The sequence below is a fragment of the Loxodonta africana genome, chromosome 3 (genome assembly GCF_030014295.1).
Source record: "Loxodonta africana isolate mLoxAfr1 chromosome 3, mLoxAfr1.hap2, whole genome shotgun sequence".
Taxonomy (NCBI): domain Eukaryota; kingdom Metazoa; phylum Chordata; class Mammalia; order Proboscidea; family Elephantidae; genus Loxodonta; species Loxodonta africana.
In genome coordinates, this window is record NC_087344.1 from 188,187,171 (window position 1) to 188,199,366 (window position 12,196).

General features: G+C 37.3%; 1 protein-coding gene across 6 annotated transcripts in view; it reads right to left on the bottom strand.

Moving 5' to 3' along the window:
- ASH1L (ASH1 like histone lysine methyltransferase) overlaps positions 1-12,196 on the bottom strand; it is a 251,868-nt gene that overhangs the window by 130,866 nt on the left and 108,806 nt on the right. For all 6 annotated transcript variants that reach the window (XM_064282678.1, XM_064282676.1, XM_064282677.1 and 3 more), the window contains one exon: positions 10,427-10,528. In XM_064282678.1, the coding sequence (XP_064138748.1) occupies positions 10,427-10,528 (102 nt within the window). The remainder of the gene's footprint in view (positions 1-10,426; positions 10,529-12,196) is intronic.

The window sequence follows — 12,196 nt, forward strand, 5'->3', positions numbered from 1 at the left end:
CTGCAACTCTCCATCTCTTTATTGGTGCATCTTGTCCAGTTACATTCAGCATGATTATGGATAGGTATGAGTTTAGTGTTGTCATTTTGATGTCTTTTTTTGCGTGATGTTGACAGTTTCTTTTTCCCTTTAATTTTTTGTGCCGAGTAGTTTTTTTTTTTTTTAATAAATTGTGCTTTCCTCTTTTTCATTGTTGTTGATTATATTTTTGCTGAATCTTTATGTTTTTCTGGTATTTTATTTTGATGTGTAGGGCTGTTAGTCTCCTTTGTGGTTACCATATCATTTACCTGTATTTTTCTAAGTTTAAACCAAACTTTTATCTCCCTATATCACTGTGACTTCCTCTCCATATGAAAGATCTATTACTACATTATTCACACCCTCTTTACTGATTTAATGCTGTCAACTTTTATATAATGGTATCGCCATTTCTGTTTTGAGCTTTTTTTTTTTTTTTAATCTTGATTTATTTTTGTTATTTCCCTATCAGGGTTGATATGTGGTTTCTTTGTCCTATATTCTAGTTTCTAGTTTTGGGTTGTTATCTGATGTTACTGATTTTCTAACCAGAGAACTCCCTTTGGTATTTCTTGTAGTTTGGTTTGGTTTTTGAAAATTTCCTAAACATCTGTGAATCTGGAAATGTCCTAATTTTACCTTCATATGTGAGAGACAATTTTGCTGGATATATGATTCTTGGCTGGCAATTTTTTTCCTTCCAGGCTTTATATATGTTGTCTCATTGCCTTCTTGCCTACATGGTTGCAGCTGAATAGTCCAAGCTTATTCTGTTGACTCTCCTTTGTAGGTGACTTTTTGTTTATCCCTAGTTGCTCTTAAATTTTTTTCTTTATCTTTGGTTTTGGCAAGTTTGATTATAACTTGTCTTGGTGACTTTCTTTTGTGATCTATCTTGTATAGGGTTCGATGAGCATCTTGGATAGATAACTTCTCATCTTTCACGATATTGGGGAAGTTTTCTGCCAACAAATGTTCAACAATTTTCTTTGTATTTTCTGTTTTCTCTCCCTGTTCTGGTACTACAATCACTTGTAGGTTATTTCTCTTTATAGAGTCCCACATGATTCTTAGGGTTTGTTCACTTTTAAAAATTCTTTTAACTGATTTTTCTTCGACTATATTGTTACCAAGTGTTTTATCTTCAGTCTTGCTAATTCTGACTTCCACTTCCTCAATCATGCTCCACTGACTATCTATTGAGTTGTCTAATTCTGAAATTTTATTGTTAATCTTCTGAATTTCTGATTGTTGTCTCTCCATGGATTCTTGTGGCCTATTATATTTTTCATTATGCTCTTGAATAACCTTCTTAATTCCACAACTGCTGTATCTGTGTGTTCCTTGGCTTGTTCTGCGTTTTGCCTGATCTACTTCTGGATCTCTTGAAGAGTTCTGTATATTAATCTTTTGTATTCTACATCTGATAATTCCAGGAATACTTCTTTATCTGGAAGATTCCTTGTTTCTTTGTTTTGGGAGTTTGTTGAGGTGATCATGGTCTGCTTCTTTAAGTGATTTGATATTGACTGTTGTCTCTGAGCCATCTATAATTTATGGTATAAATTTATTTTATGTTTGCTTACTGTGTCCTAGCTTCTTCCTTTGTTTTGTGTCAACATACCCAAATAGGCTACTTGAGTGAGCTAAGTTGATTACTAGAGCCTTTGAAGCTCTAATGTCCTGTCACCAGATGGCTAGAGCTGTTACCAGGTATACAAGCCCTGGAGTCTATTCAGTATTCTTGTATGGATTCAGTTTAGGTGTCCAGGTAACTGATCACCAAGTGTGTGGCACAGGCCCTCACCTATAATCTTAGTCATCCTCGTATTATTAAGTTCCAAAGACCCAGTAAGATACTGAACACCTCCAGAAAAGACTAATAAGATTTCGTTCATCAATCTCCTAACATTTTTGTTATCATAGGCTCATGGCATTATGACAATGACTGCAGTTGTCATGATCCCCTTGGATTTATTTCAAAACGGGAACATTAGTTCAAGGACATGCCATGTGGAGTCTTTCCAAAAAAGAAAATTATTATTTGCCTCTACAGTTGTTTATATATTTTCATTTACTAAACACAGTCTAGAGATACTCCTTTGAATATATCTATAAGGTTACAGCATGGCTCTGGTTCAGTTACTTACCTTTAAATTGCAAAAATAAAGGCCATTAATTCCCGTGTTGTTAGAGTAAATGGGAATGCTAGGTCAACCAAGATCAATGATACTTTGATCACAAAAAGCTAAGGCTTGCATTTAATGAAAATTCTTCTCTAGAGTATATGGATTTGGCTCTGCAGGGCATGTGGGGGCACTACGAATTTAAGACAAATTTTAGCTTTTTATGGGTCTCACATGCAATATAAATTCTACATTCAAACTGTATGAGAATGGAGGGTTTGTACAACTTGTGGTCAGGAACTCTCTTTTTTCCCTACTCCTATCAAAACCTAAACTAAAACAAGGGAACTATCTTCTTTGGTAATAGGTTTATTTCTATTTGCTGTTTTACTGATAGTGTCATATTTTAGGGATTCCAGCTTTATGCAGGGAATTCTGATGTGATCTTCTGTTCTGTTAGAGCCCTAGGCTTTACCCTTTGTCTCTTGCATCAGGATGTGTTCCACTAACTAGGCTCTAAGCTATCAGGCGAGCCCTGAGGGCACAGTGGTTAAGAGCTCGGCTACTAACTGGAAGACCAGCGGTTGGAACCTACCAGACGCTCCGTGAGAAACCTGTGACAGTCTGCTTCCATAAAGATTACAGCCTTTGAAACCCTAAGGGACAGTTCTAGTCTGTCCTATAGGGTTGTTATGAATTGGAATTGACTTGATGGCAACAGGTTTAAGCCACCAGGAATGAATCATATGTCAGTTAGCTCCAGTGCTCTTTATATCTGTCATTCGAGCTTTCTGAAAGTTTCTCTTTTCCTAATGTTTGCCTTACTTCAAAGTTTAGCCATGCTTTAAGAAATGTTTTTTATAATTTACCTAGAATTTTAGGTTTCAAGTACCAAAGAATCTGTTTGCTCTGCATATCTAACTACCACATTGCTGGAAATGAGGAGCTTTCATTTACTACAGTTCATCTGAATTCTAATGGTCCCCTTTTCTAGTCTTAAGCCCCCAAAATGCTTTTATTCCCCACCACCAAACTTTTTTTCCCCCAATAAACTCATCTGACAATTTTCTGTCTCTATCTTTCTTGACCTCTTTGTGATATCTGATGCCGTTGACTACTCTTTTCGACTCTATTCTCTTCTTAGGCTTCCATGACACATACTCTTTGATCTTTTCTATTGAAGTCTCTTTAAGCAACATCTTTTCTTTCACTTTCCTCACCTCAAATAATGCTAATGTTTCTTAGGTCTCTATTCTTGTCACCTCACTTTACATTTTCTCCTTGGGTGATCTCATTCACTTCTGGATTCAAGTTTAATTTATAAGTTGCTAGATATGTATATCTAGCATAGACGTCTATCAAACTATAAACCACTATTTCCAAATGTCTACTCAACATCTCATCTCCACAGCCCAAAGATGCTTCAAATTTAACATATGTAAATATTAACTCATTGTCCACTGCTCCATTTTCATGTTTTCTTTGCCAAATTCCATTCTCTACATAGTAATGCTCTAGCATTTTTTCCTAAAATGCACACATGGTAGAGTATATTATTATGTACAAATATTTGCTGCCCTTCTCCAGGGGAGGATTATTCTTCCCAGTCCCACTGACATCAGATTTAACCATGTGATCTGCTCTGGCACTGAAATACAAAAAGTAACATGTATCACTTCTGGGCAGAAATTTTAAGAGCCAGTTAGTGTTTTGCTATGTGCCTTTTGCCCTGCGTCATGGGATAAACAACATTCCCTGTACAGGTTGCTCTGTCAGTCAGGGTCCTAGAGGGAAAACAACATACAGCAGAGTTGCGGCCAACACGTGATGATCACATACAAAAAAACCCAAACCCGCTGCCATGGAGCCGATTGCGACTCATAGTGACTCCACAGGACAGAGCAGAACTGCCCCATAGGGTTTCCAAAGAGTGGCTGGTACATTTGAACTGCTGACCTTTTGGCTGGCAGCTGAGCTCTTAACCACTGAGCCACCAACATATATAAAAAAACAGCATAAATAAAAAATAAACCTCTGTTGTTTTAAGCTACGAGTATTTTGGGATCGTATCTACAATAAAGGCCCAACTCCTCTGGATGACAAAACATACCACGTATGATATAGTCCAGTACTACCTTTACAGCCTCATTTCCTACCACTAACACATAATACCCCTTGCATACTAGCCATATCCAATACCTTGTTATTTTCTAAAAACACCTTGTGATTTTACAGTTTTGTGCCTTTCTTTGGATGTGCTATTGTCACTGTGATAACTATTCTTACCCTTTATCTTGTTCCACTTGTCTAATCAAACCCAAGACACAGTAGTGTATGTGTCACTTCCTCAGTGATGTTTTCTTTAGTCAAACCAAGGGGTTAGAACTTAAGTTCCTCTGCATGTTATACCACTTTGTACATTGTGGTGTCACAGCATTTAACACACGGTTTACAGGTGCCTATGTCTGAATCCTTGAAGGCAGGAACCTTTTCTTATTCATTTTGTATGCCCAGTGCCCAGTACTTACAGTAACCCTCAATAAATATTTCATTGAATAAATGGTCTCTTGGTAAGAGAAATTTCATAAATTCAGACACTCTTTTCTTTTGCTCACTAAAGTATTTTGGTGATTTCATATATAAATATGTCCCATCAACATCTCATAGATTTGAAAGAAGGAAACCCAAGAATAAGAGAAGGAACCAAACTATAGGGCCAACTGTGTTCATGAATCATGGCCTCTTCTATCTTGAGACCAGAACTAGTTTGTGCCTGTCCACCACTACTGAACTTTGATCAGGGTCACAATAGGTGGATCCTGATAGAAAGGGACAAAAATGTGGAACAGAAATTCAAATTCTCGAACAATTAAGGCTTATTAGGCCTGTTGAGCCTGGAGAAGTCCCCAAGGCTATTGTCTTGAGCTACTCTTCAAACCTTGAATTGAAATTATCCCCTGAAGTCACCTTCAAACTAAGTAACAGTTCAGCTCAAAAAGTAAAGGTTGCCATCCTTGAGTATTGCGATCTTTTAAAAAATCATCTGTATAAGACCAGATGGACAACAGCTATTTTAAAGTATAAAGAAGAAGGCTGGGGAGCAGGGAGTTTAAGTCAATGAGAGTGAAACAAGAAGAAAAGAAATAACTAAAATGTTGAGACAATGTGAAGAATGTAACCAATGTTAGTGATCATTATGTCCAGGAACTGTTGAATGAGAGCAGGTTTTGCTGTGTACACTTTCAAAATATTATACAAAAATACAAAAAAAAAAAAACCCACATTCATTAAAAAAGAAATCTCATTCATTTACTCAGTGGTCGCTGAACTTTTTTTTGTAAACGGCCAGATAGTAAATATTTTAGGTATTGTAGGCCACGTATGTTCTCTGCCACATAGTCTTCTTTTTCTTCTTTTAAACAATGCTTTAAGAATGTAAAAATAATGGGAATCAGACGAGGATGCCCTTTATTACCACACTTATTCAACATCACACTACAAGTCCTAGCTAGAGCAGTAAGGCAAGAAAAAGAAATAAAGGGTATCCAAATTGGTAAGGAAGAGGTAAAACTATCCCTGTTTGCAGATGATATGATCTTATAAAAGAAAATCCCAAAGAATCTACTAGAAAGCTACTGGAACTAATAGCAGATTTCAGCAAAGTAGTAGGATACAAGATTAATATACAAAAATCTGCTGGATTCCTCTACACCAATAAAGAGAACTTCGAAAAGGAAATCAGCAACTTAATACCATTTACAATAGCCCGCAAGAATATAAAATATTTAGGAATCAATCTAACATGGGCTATAAAAGACCTATACAATGCAAATTACAAAACACTACTGCAACAAACCAAGAGAGACTTAAATAAGTGGAAAAACATACCACGCTAAAAGATAGGAAGACTTAACATTGTGAAAATGTGAATATTACTCACAGCAATCTACAGATACAATGCAATCCTGATCCAAATTCCAACAGCAGTCTTTAACGAGATGGACAATGAAATCAACTGTACATGGAAAGGGAAGAGGCCCTGGAGAAGTAAAGCATTACTGAAGAACAACAAAGTGGAAGGCCTCACAGTACCTGATCTTAGGACCTTATTATACTGCCACAGTAGTCAAATCAGCCTGGTACTGGTACAGCAGCAGACACAAAGACCAATGGATCTGAACTGAGAAGCCAGACATTCAATCCATCCACCTATGAGCAGCTGATATTTGACAAAGGCCCAAAGTCCATTAAATGGGGGAAAAGACAGTCTCTTTAAAAAACGGTGCTGGCATAACTGGATATCCATCTGTAAAAAAATGAAGCACACCATACACAAACTATCTCAAAATAGATCAAAGACCTAAATATAGAACCTAAAATGATAAAGATCACAGAAGAAAAAATAGGGACAATACTTGGGGCCCTAATACACAGCATAAATAGTATACAAACCATAGTTTATAATGCACAAACGCCAGAAGATAAACAAGGTAACTGGGAGCACCTAAAAATGAAAACACTTATGCTCATCAAAAGGCTTCACCAGAAGACTAAAAATAGAACCTATAGACTGGGAAAAAAATTTTGGCAACAATGTGTCTGAAAAGGGTCTAATCTCTAAAATCTACAAAATACCTCAATAACAAATAACCCAATTAAAAAATGAGCAAAGGGTATGAACAGACACTTTGTCAAAGAAGACATTCAGGCGGCTAACAGACACCTGAGGAAATGCTCACAGTCATTAGCCATTAGAGAAATGCAAATCAAAACTACAATGAGATATTATCTCACCCTGACGACACTGGCACTAATCAAAAAAAAAGATAATAAGAAATGCTGGAGAGGTTGTGGGGAGACTGGAACCGTTATATGCTGCTGGTGGGAATGTAAAATGGTACAATCACTTTGGAAAATGATATAGCTCTTCCTTAAAAAACTAGAAATAGAAATACCATAAGATATAGCAATCCCACTCCTAGGAATATAGCCTAGAGAAATAAGAGTCGTCACATAAATAGACATGCACACCCATGTTCACGGTAGTACTATTCACAATAGCGAAAAGATGGAAACAACATAAATGACCATCAACAGATGAATGGATAAACAAATTATGGCACATATACAGAATGGAATACTACACAAAGAACAATGATGAAGCTGTGAAACATCTCACAACATAGATGAATCTGGAGGGCATTATGCTGAGTAGAATAAGCAAATCACAAAAGGACAAATACAGTATGAGACCAGTATTATAAGAACTCAAGCAAAGGTTTACACACAGAAAAAAAATTCTTTGATGGTTATGAGGGTGAAGAGGGAAATCACTAACTAGATAGCAGACAAGTATCAACTCTGGTGAAGGGAAAGACAACACACAGTATAGGGGAAGTCAGCACAGCTTGACCAAAGCAAAAGCACAGAAGTTTCCTAGACACATCCAAACAACTTGAGGGACCGAGTTGCTGGGACTGGGGACCATATTCTTGGGGGACACCTAGGTCAACTGGCACAACATAGTTCATAAAGAAAAGGTTTTACATTCTATTTTGGTGAGTAGTCTCTGGGGTCCTAAAAGCTAGTGAACAGCCATCTAAGATGTATCTATTGGTCCCATCCCATCCGGAGCAAAGGAAAATGATAAAACCAAAGACACAAGGAAAATATAAGCCCAAAGAACAAAAGGGTCATGCAAACCAGAGCCTATACAAGCCTAAGCCCAGAAGAACTGATGGTGCCCAGCTGCCACCACCAACCACTTTAACAGGTATCACAACAGAGTCCCAGACAGAGCAACAGAAAAAGCAGAACAAAATTCAAATTCACGAAAAAAGACCACACTTACTGGTCTTACTGAGACTACAGGAATCCCCGAGATGGTCGTCCCTGGACACTCTGCTAACTCAGAACTAAAACCACTCCCAAAGCCCACTTTTCAGACAAAGATTAGACAGGGCTATAAAACAAACAATAACACACATGAGGAATGTACTTCTTAGTTTAATCAAATAAACAAGACCAAATGGGCAACTCCTGCCCAAAAGCAAGAAGGCCAGAAGGGACAGGAACTAGATGAATGGACACAGGGAACCCGAGGTGCGAAGTGGGAAAGTGCTATCACATTGTGGGGACTGCAACCAATGTCACAAAACAATATGTGTGTTAATTTTTGAATGAGAAACTAACTTGAGCTGTGAACTTTCACCTAAAACACAATGAAAGTTAAAAAAAAAAGAATGTAAAAACCATTCTTAGCCTTAGGTCTGCAAAACACAGGCCTTGGACTGCATTTGGCCAGAAGACTGTTGTTTGCTGACCCCTGGCTTGGTGAACACCATCAAAATTAGTCATTCATTGTTAGGGAGTCTAAAAGTTTCCCTGAGGTAGGATAAAAACGCAGCACTAGGAGAGATACAACTACTGCTGTTTGAATTCTACTACTCCTTTGGCACAATGGTACCAATGAACACCTTAAGAAATGTTAAAAGATAATCATCTAATAAATTCAATAAATACCCTATTAATACAACATGGCAGTGAGACCTTGTACTGATGAAGAACTTAAATGTTCAGAACACAAGTTATCTCCAAATCAAAGACACATGGATGGAACGGTAAGAGATGACCTGCCAACTCTTTGCTTAAAAACTTTCACTGGCTTCTCAGTGTTCTTAAGGCTCTACATGACTGGTCCCTAAATACCATTCTAGTCTCATATTCAGTTATTATCGTTCCTCTAACCACACTGGTTCTATTTAGTTTCTCGAACTCACTATTTATTCTGCCTTTTACATATATTAGTCCTATTGCCTGGAATGAGCCTACTGATAATATTCATAAATTACAAATAATTTCTTACTCTTCAGTCTTCAGGAAAAGTAGAAAACAGATATATATCATCACCCCCCCCCTTTTTTTTTCCAGGTAAACACACATACACTACAGCTATTTATAAATTAATATAAATATGTTCTTATCCTGAGTCTTGGCACCAAGGAAACAATCTTCTGGTAATTTCAGTGTCTTGGTCCAGGAATTCTGGGCCACACCTGAGAATCTGTGCTGGAGAGTGGGGGCTAGCTAGACCAGAAGTGCTCACCTGGAAAGCTGCACTTGGTTCAGGAGGCATGATTTAACCTATCATGCAGGAATGGCCAATAAAAGCCCTAAACACTAAGGCTTAGAGGGCTTTCTGGTTGACAAGGTGATCTGCTCTCAGGCGGGTATTTTGTTTTTTGGGATATGGAAGCTCCATGTTGGGAACCCTCCCAGACCTTGCCCTGTGCATCTCCTCATTTGTATCTTTTTTGGCTACAATAAATCTGTAGTTGCAAGTATGGTATGCTTTCTGTGACTTCTATGAGCCATTCCAGCAAGTTACTGAACCCAAGGGGGAAGTAGGAGCCAGCCGGTCAAGTAAAGGTGTTGTGTGGGCTCCTGAGCTTGAGGCTGGCATCCTAAAGGGGTAGTGGGAAACCAGCCCTGAATAAGTGGTTAGGAAATCAGGAGCTTGGGGTGTCATGTGGATTCTCCAAACTTTCACCGGGCACTGCCTATTTGGCAGTCTAATGGACAGTGTCCTTTTAACTTGTGAGCTCTGACCTAGCTCTGGGTGGCTATGGTCAGAGAAGGAGCGCCACAAGGGCATCTGGCAAAAAGAATGAAGAAGTAGGAGTGGAGACTGGATCGATTTTCACATTTTTGGTATTGGATTCATGGTGATCCTTACTGAGCAATGTTATACTGTGTTAATAAATTACATCTATTTAAAAATGTACAAAAATTAGAAATTAAAACCCTGAGTTTAAAAATAAATATAAAGGTTCTTCTCATAAGCTCATAGATTTTTTTGCATATCCTCAGAGATTTGTGATGTTACTTTGAAAACTATTACAATATTGAGCAATTTCACATGTATCTAAGTCTTTATTAAATAGCTTCAGTCTACACTCCTCTACTAAACACCCTACTCTGTGACCTCAATTCCTATTTTTAAACCTCCACTTTTGTGCCTGCTTACTCTCATTCACTTTGAATTATTCCCTCTGAGAATGTGAAAATCTCTACACCTCATAGAACATGCCTAATAGGACATAAAAACAGAGAGATGTAAAAGGAGAAGACTGTTATATTGTTACAGTGCACATTATTACTGACTCTCACATCCCATGATCACTTATGCTTTCTCCACAGTACTACATTGTAAGTATACGTTCATGAATAGCAGACAGGAGATGATTCTGCAAGTGTGGGCAAAACAGATAACCACTTGCCTGTTGAAGAAGTGCTCTCAGATGGAGACCTCTTCCGGGTAGGGCTACAGTTTGTGCTTTCTGAGGGTCGCTGGGAGGGCTTCTCTGGGGTTGGCTGAGAACCTGGAGGAGACACGACAGAGCATACGAAAATTCAAACCAAAAAGTAATGTTAAATCATTATGTGTTAGAACTGCAGTGTTTTAGTTTTGCCACTGCCATCCCCTATAATGACTTTTAAGCTGACAATAAGATGACAAACCACGCTAGATTTTGTATACAGAATTCCATAGTTCCCATTATACATAATTTGTCTTGTTACATTAGCAGAGGAAAAACTAGTTTCAGTAGAAGAATGAACAAAATATATATGATTTAGTTTTTATGTATTACTACCATGAAGCATATTATTAAAAGGATATTTATCAATAAAAATGACTAACAATATTCTCATCAAATCTGTTCTTGACTACTGATTCAAATTCATATTACAAACTGACAAAACTTATTATGCAATTAATTAGGAATAACTGCTGCATGAAAAGCAGGTCCAATCTGAGCATCTCACTGAACAGAATCAGAGATGAAAAGTAAAGGGTTGGACCTCAGATTCCCACATCCTATCCAGCCCAGAGAGATCATTCCACGTTCTAGGTTGTTCCTCTACAGCATATTCTGGGAGAATTGGTGATTAATCTATCCACGGACTAGAACAAACCTCCCTTAAAACTGTATACTTAAGGTTCCTGGCTATACATAAAAAAGCTCCTTAAGACAAAGAAACTCTAATTTCTTTCAAAAAATCTGATACTTTTACCAAAACCCAAATCAATGAAGCATAATTCAACACATCTCTTGTTCAGGAAAGGTTATTTTCCTCAATAAAACATACATGGTTCTGATACTGATTTTCTTATAACCTAAAAAGCCATCTGTTGAGAATATACGATGAGTATCTACCACTTATTTGTAAAAAAGCTAGCAGCATTCTGAAAATATGTACTTTTAACTTGGAAAAAAAAAATAACTGGAGGCAGGAAAACGTACAAGAAATCAAATAGTTGAAGATGAGATTTTTCAGATCTTTGTCTCTAAAGGAGAGTTAAGTCCTTAATGAAGAAGTATTTCACTGAATGACAACTTGGGGACAGAAGAAATGAATGAAGATAAGCTTCCAACATTTCCCTAATTCTCTGTAAGAAACAGTAAAACACGAGTTTTATTTTAATTAAGCAGTACCTTAAATCATACCACTGTAAATATTCTCTTAGTGGGCTACTGGTAGCATTGCTCAGGTGAGATGTAAGATTATGGGCTGTCGTTTCAAGAGTAACAAGTTGGTTTTTGGAAAACTGATGCTGTTATAGTACATCCTACTTCTGAAACACAGTGATGACCGATGTAAGATCCATTCAAGAGGCAAGACTGTTGATTGTTGAATCACAAAAACAGATTTTTAAAACCAGCAATAGAATAAATCCCTCGAAAGCATGGTACAGATAAGATTTCCACTAAAGAGCTAAATATCAAAATATCAAGAAGTAAAACCCTAGGCATCAGTGAAGATATAGCTTTAAGTAAAAATACTAAAAAATTCATTTACTGGACAAATACATACTTCCTATCCAGAAACAAGCTAAGACAGAAGACAAGGATCTTGAGACACTGAATTCTCTTTACCACAATTCCTGATGAATGGGTAAACAATCTTAGATTAAGCAGTAGGGGAAGAAGGGGTTCAAAAACACTTTTTATATTCTTTTCTCTCAGTCATAAACTACTATTTATGGA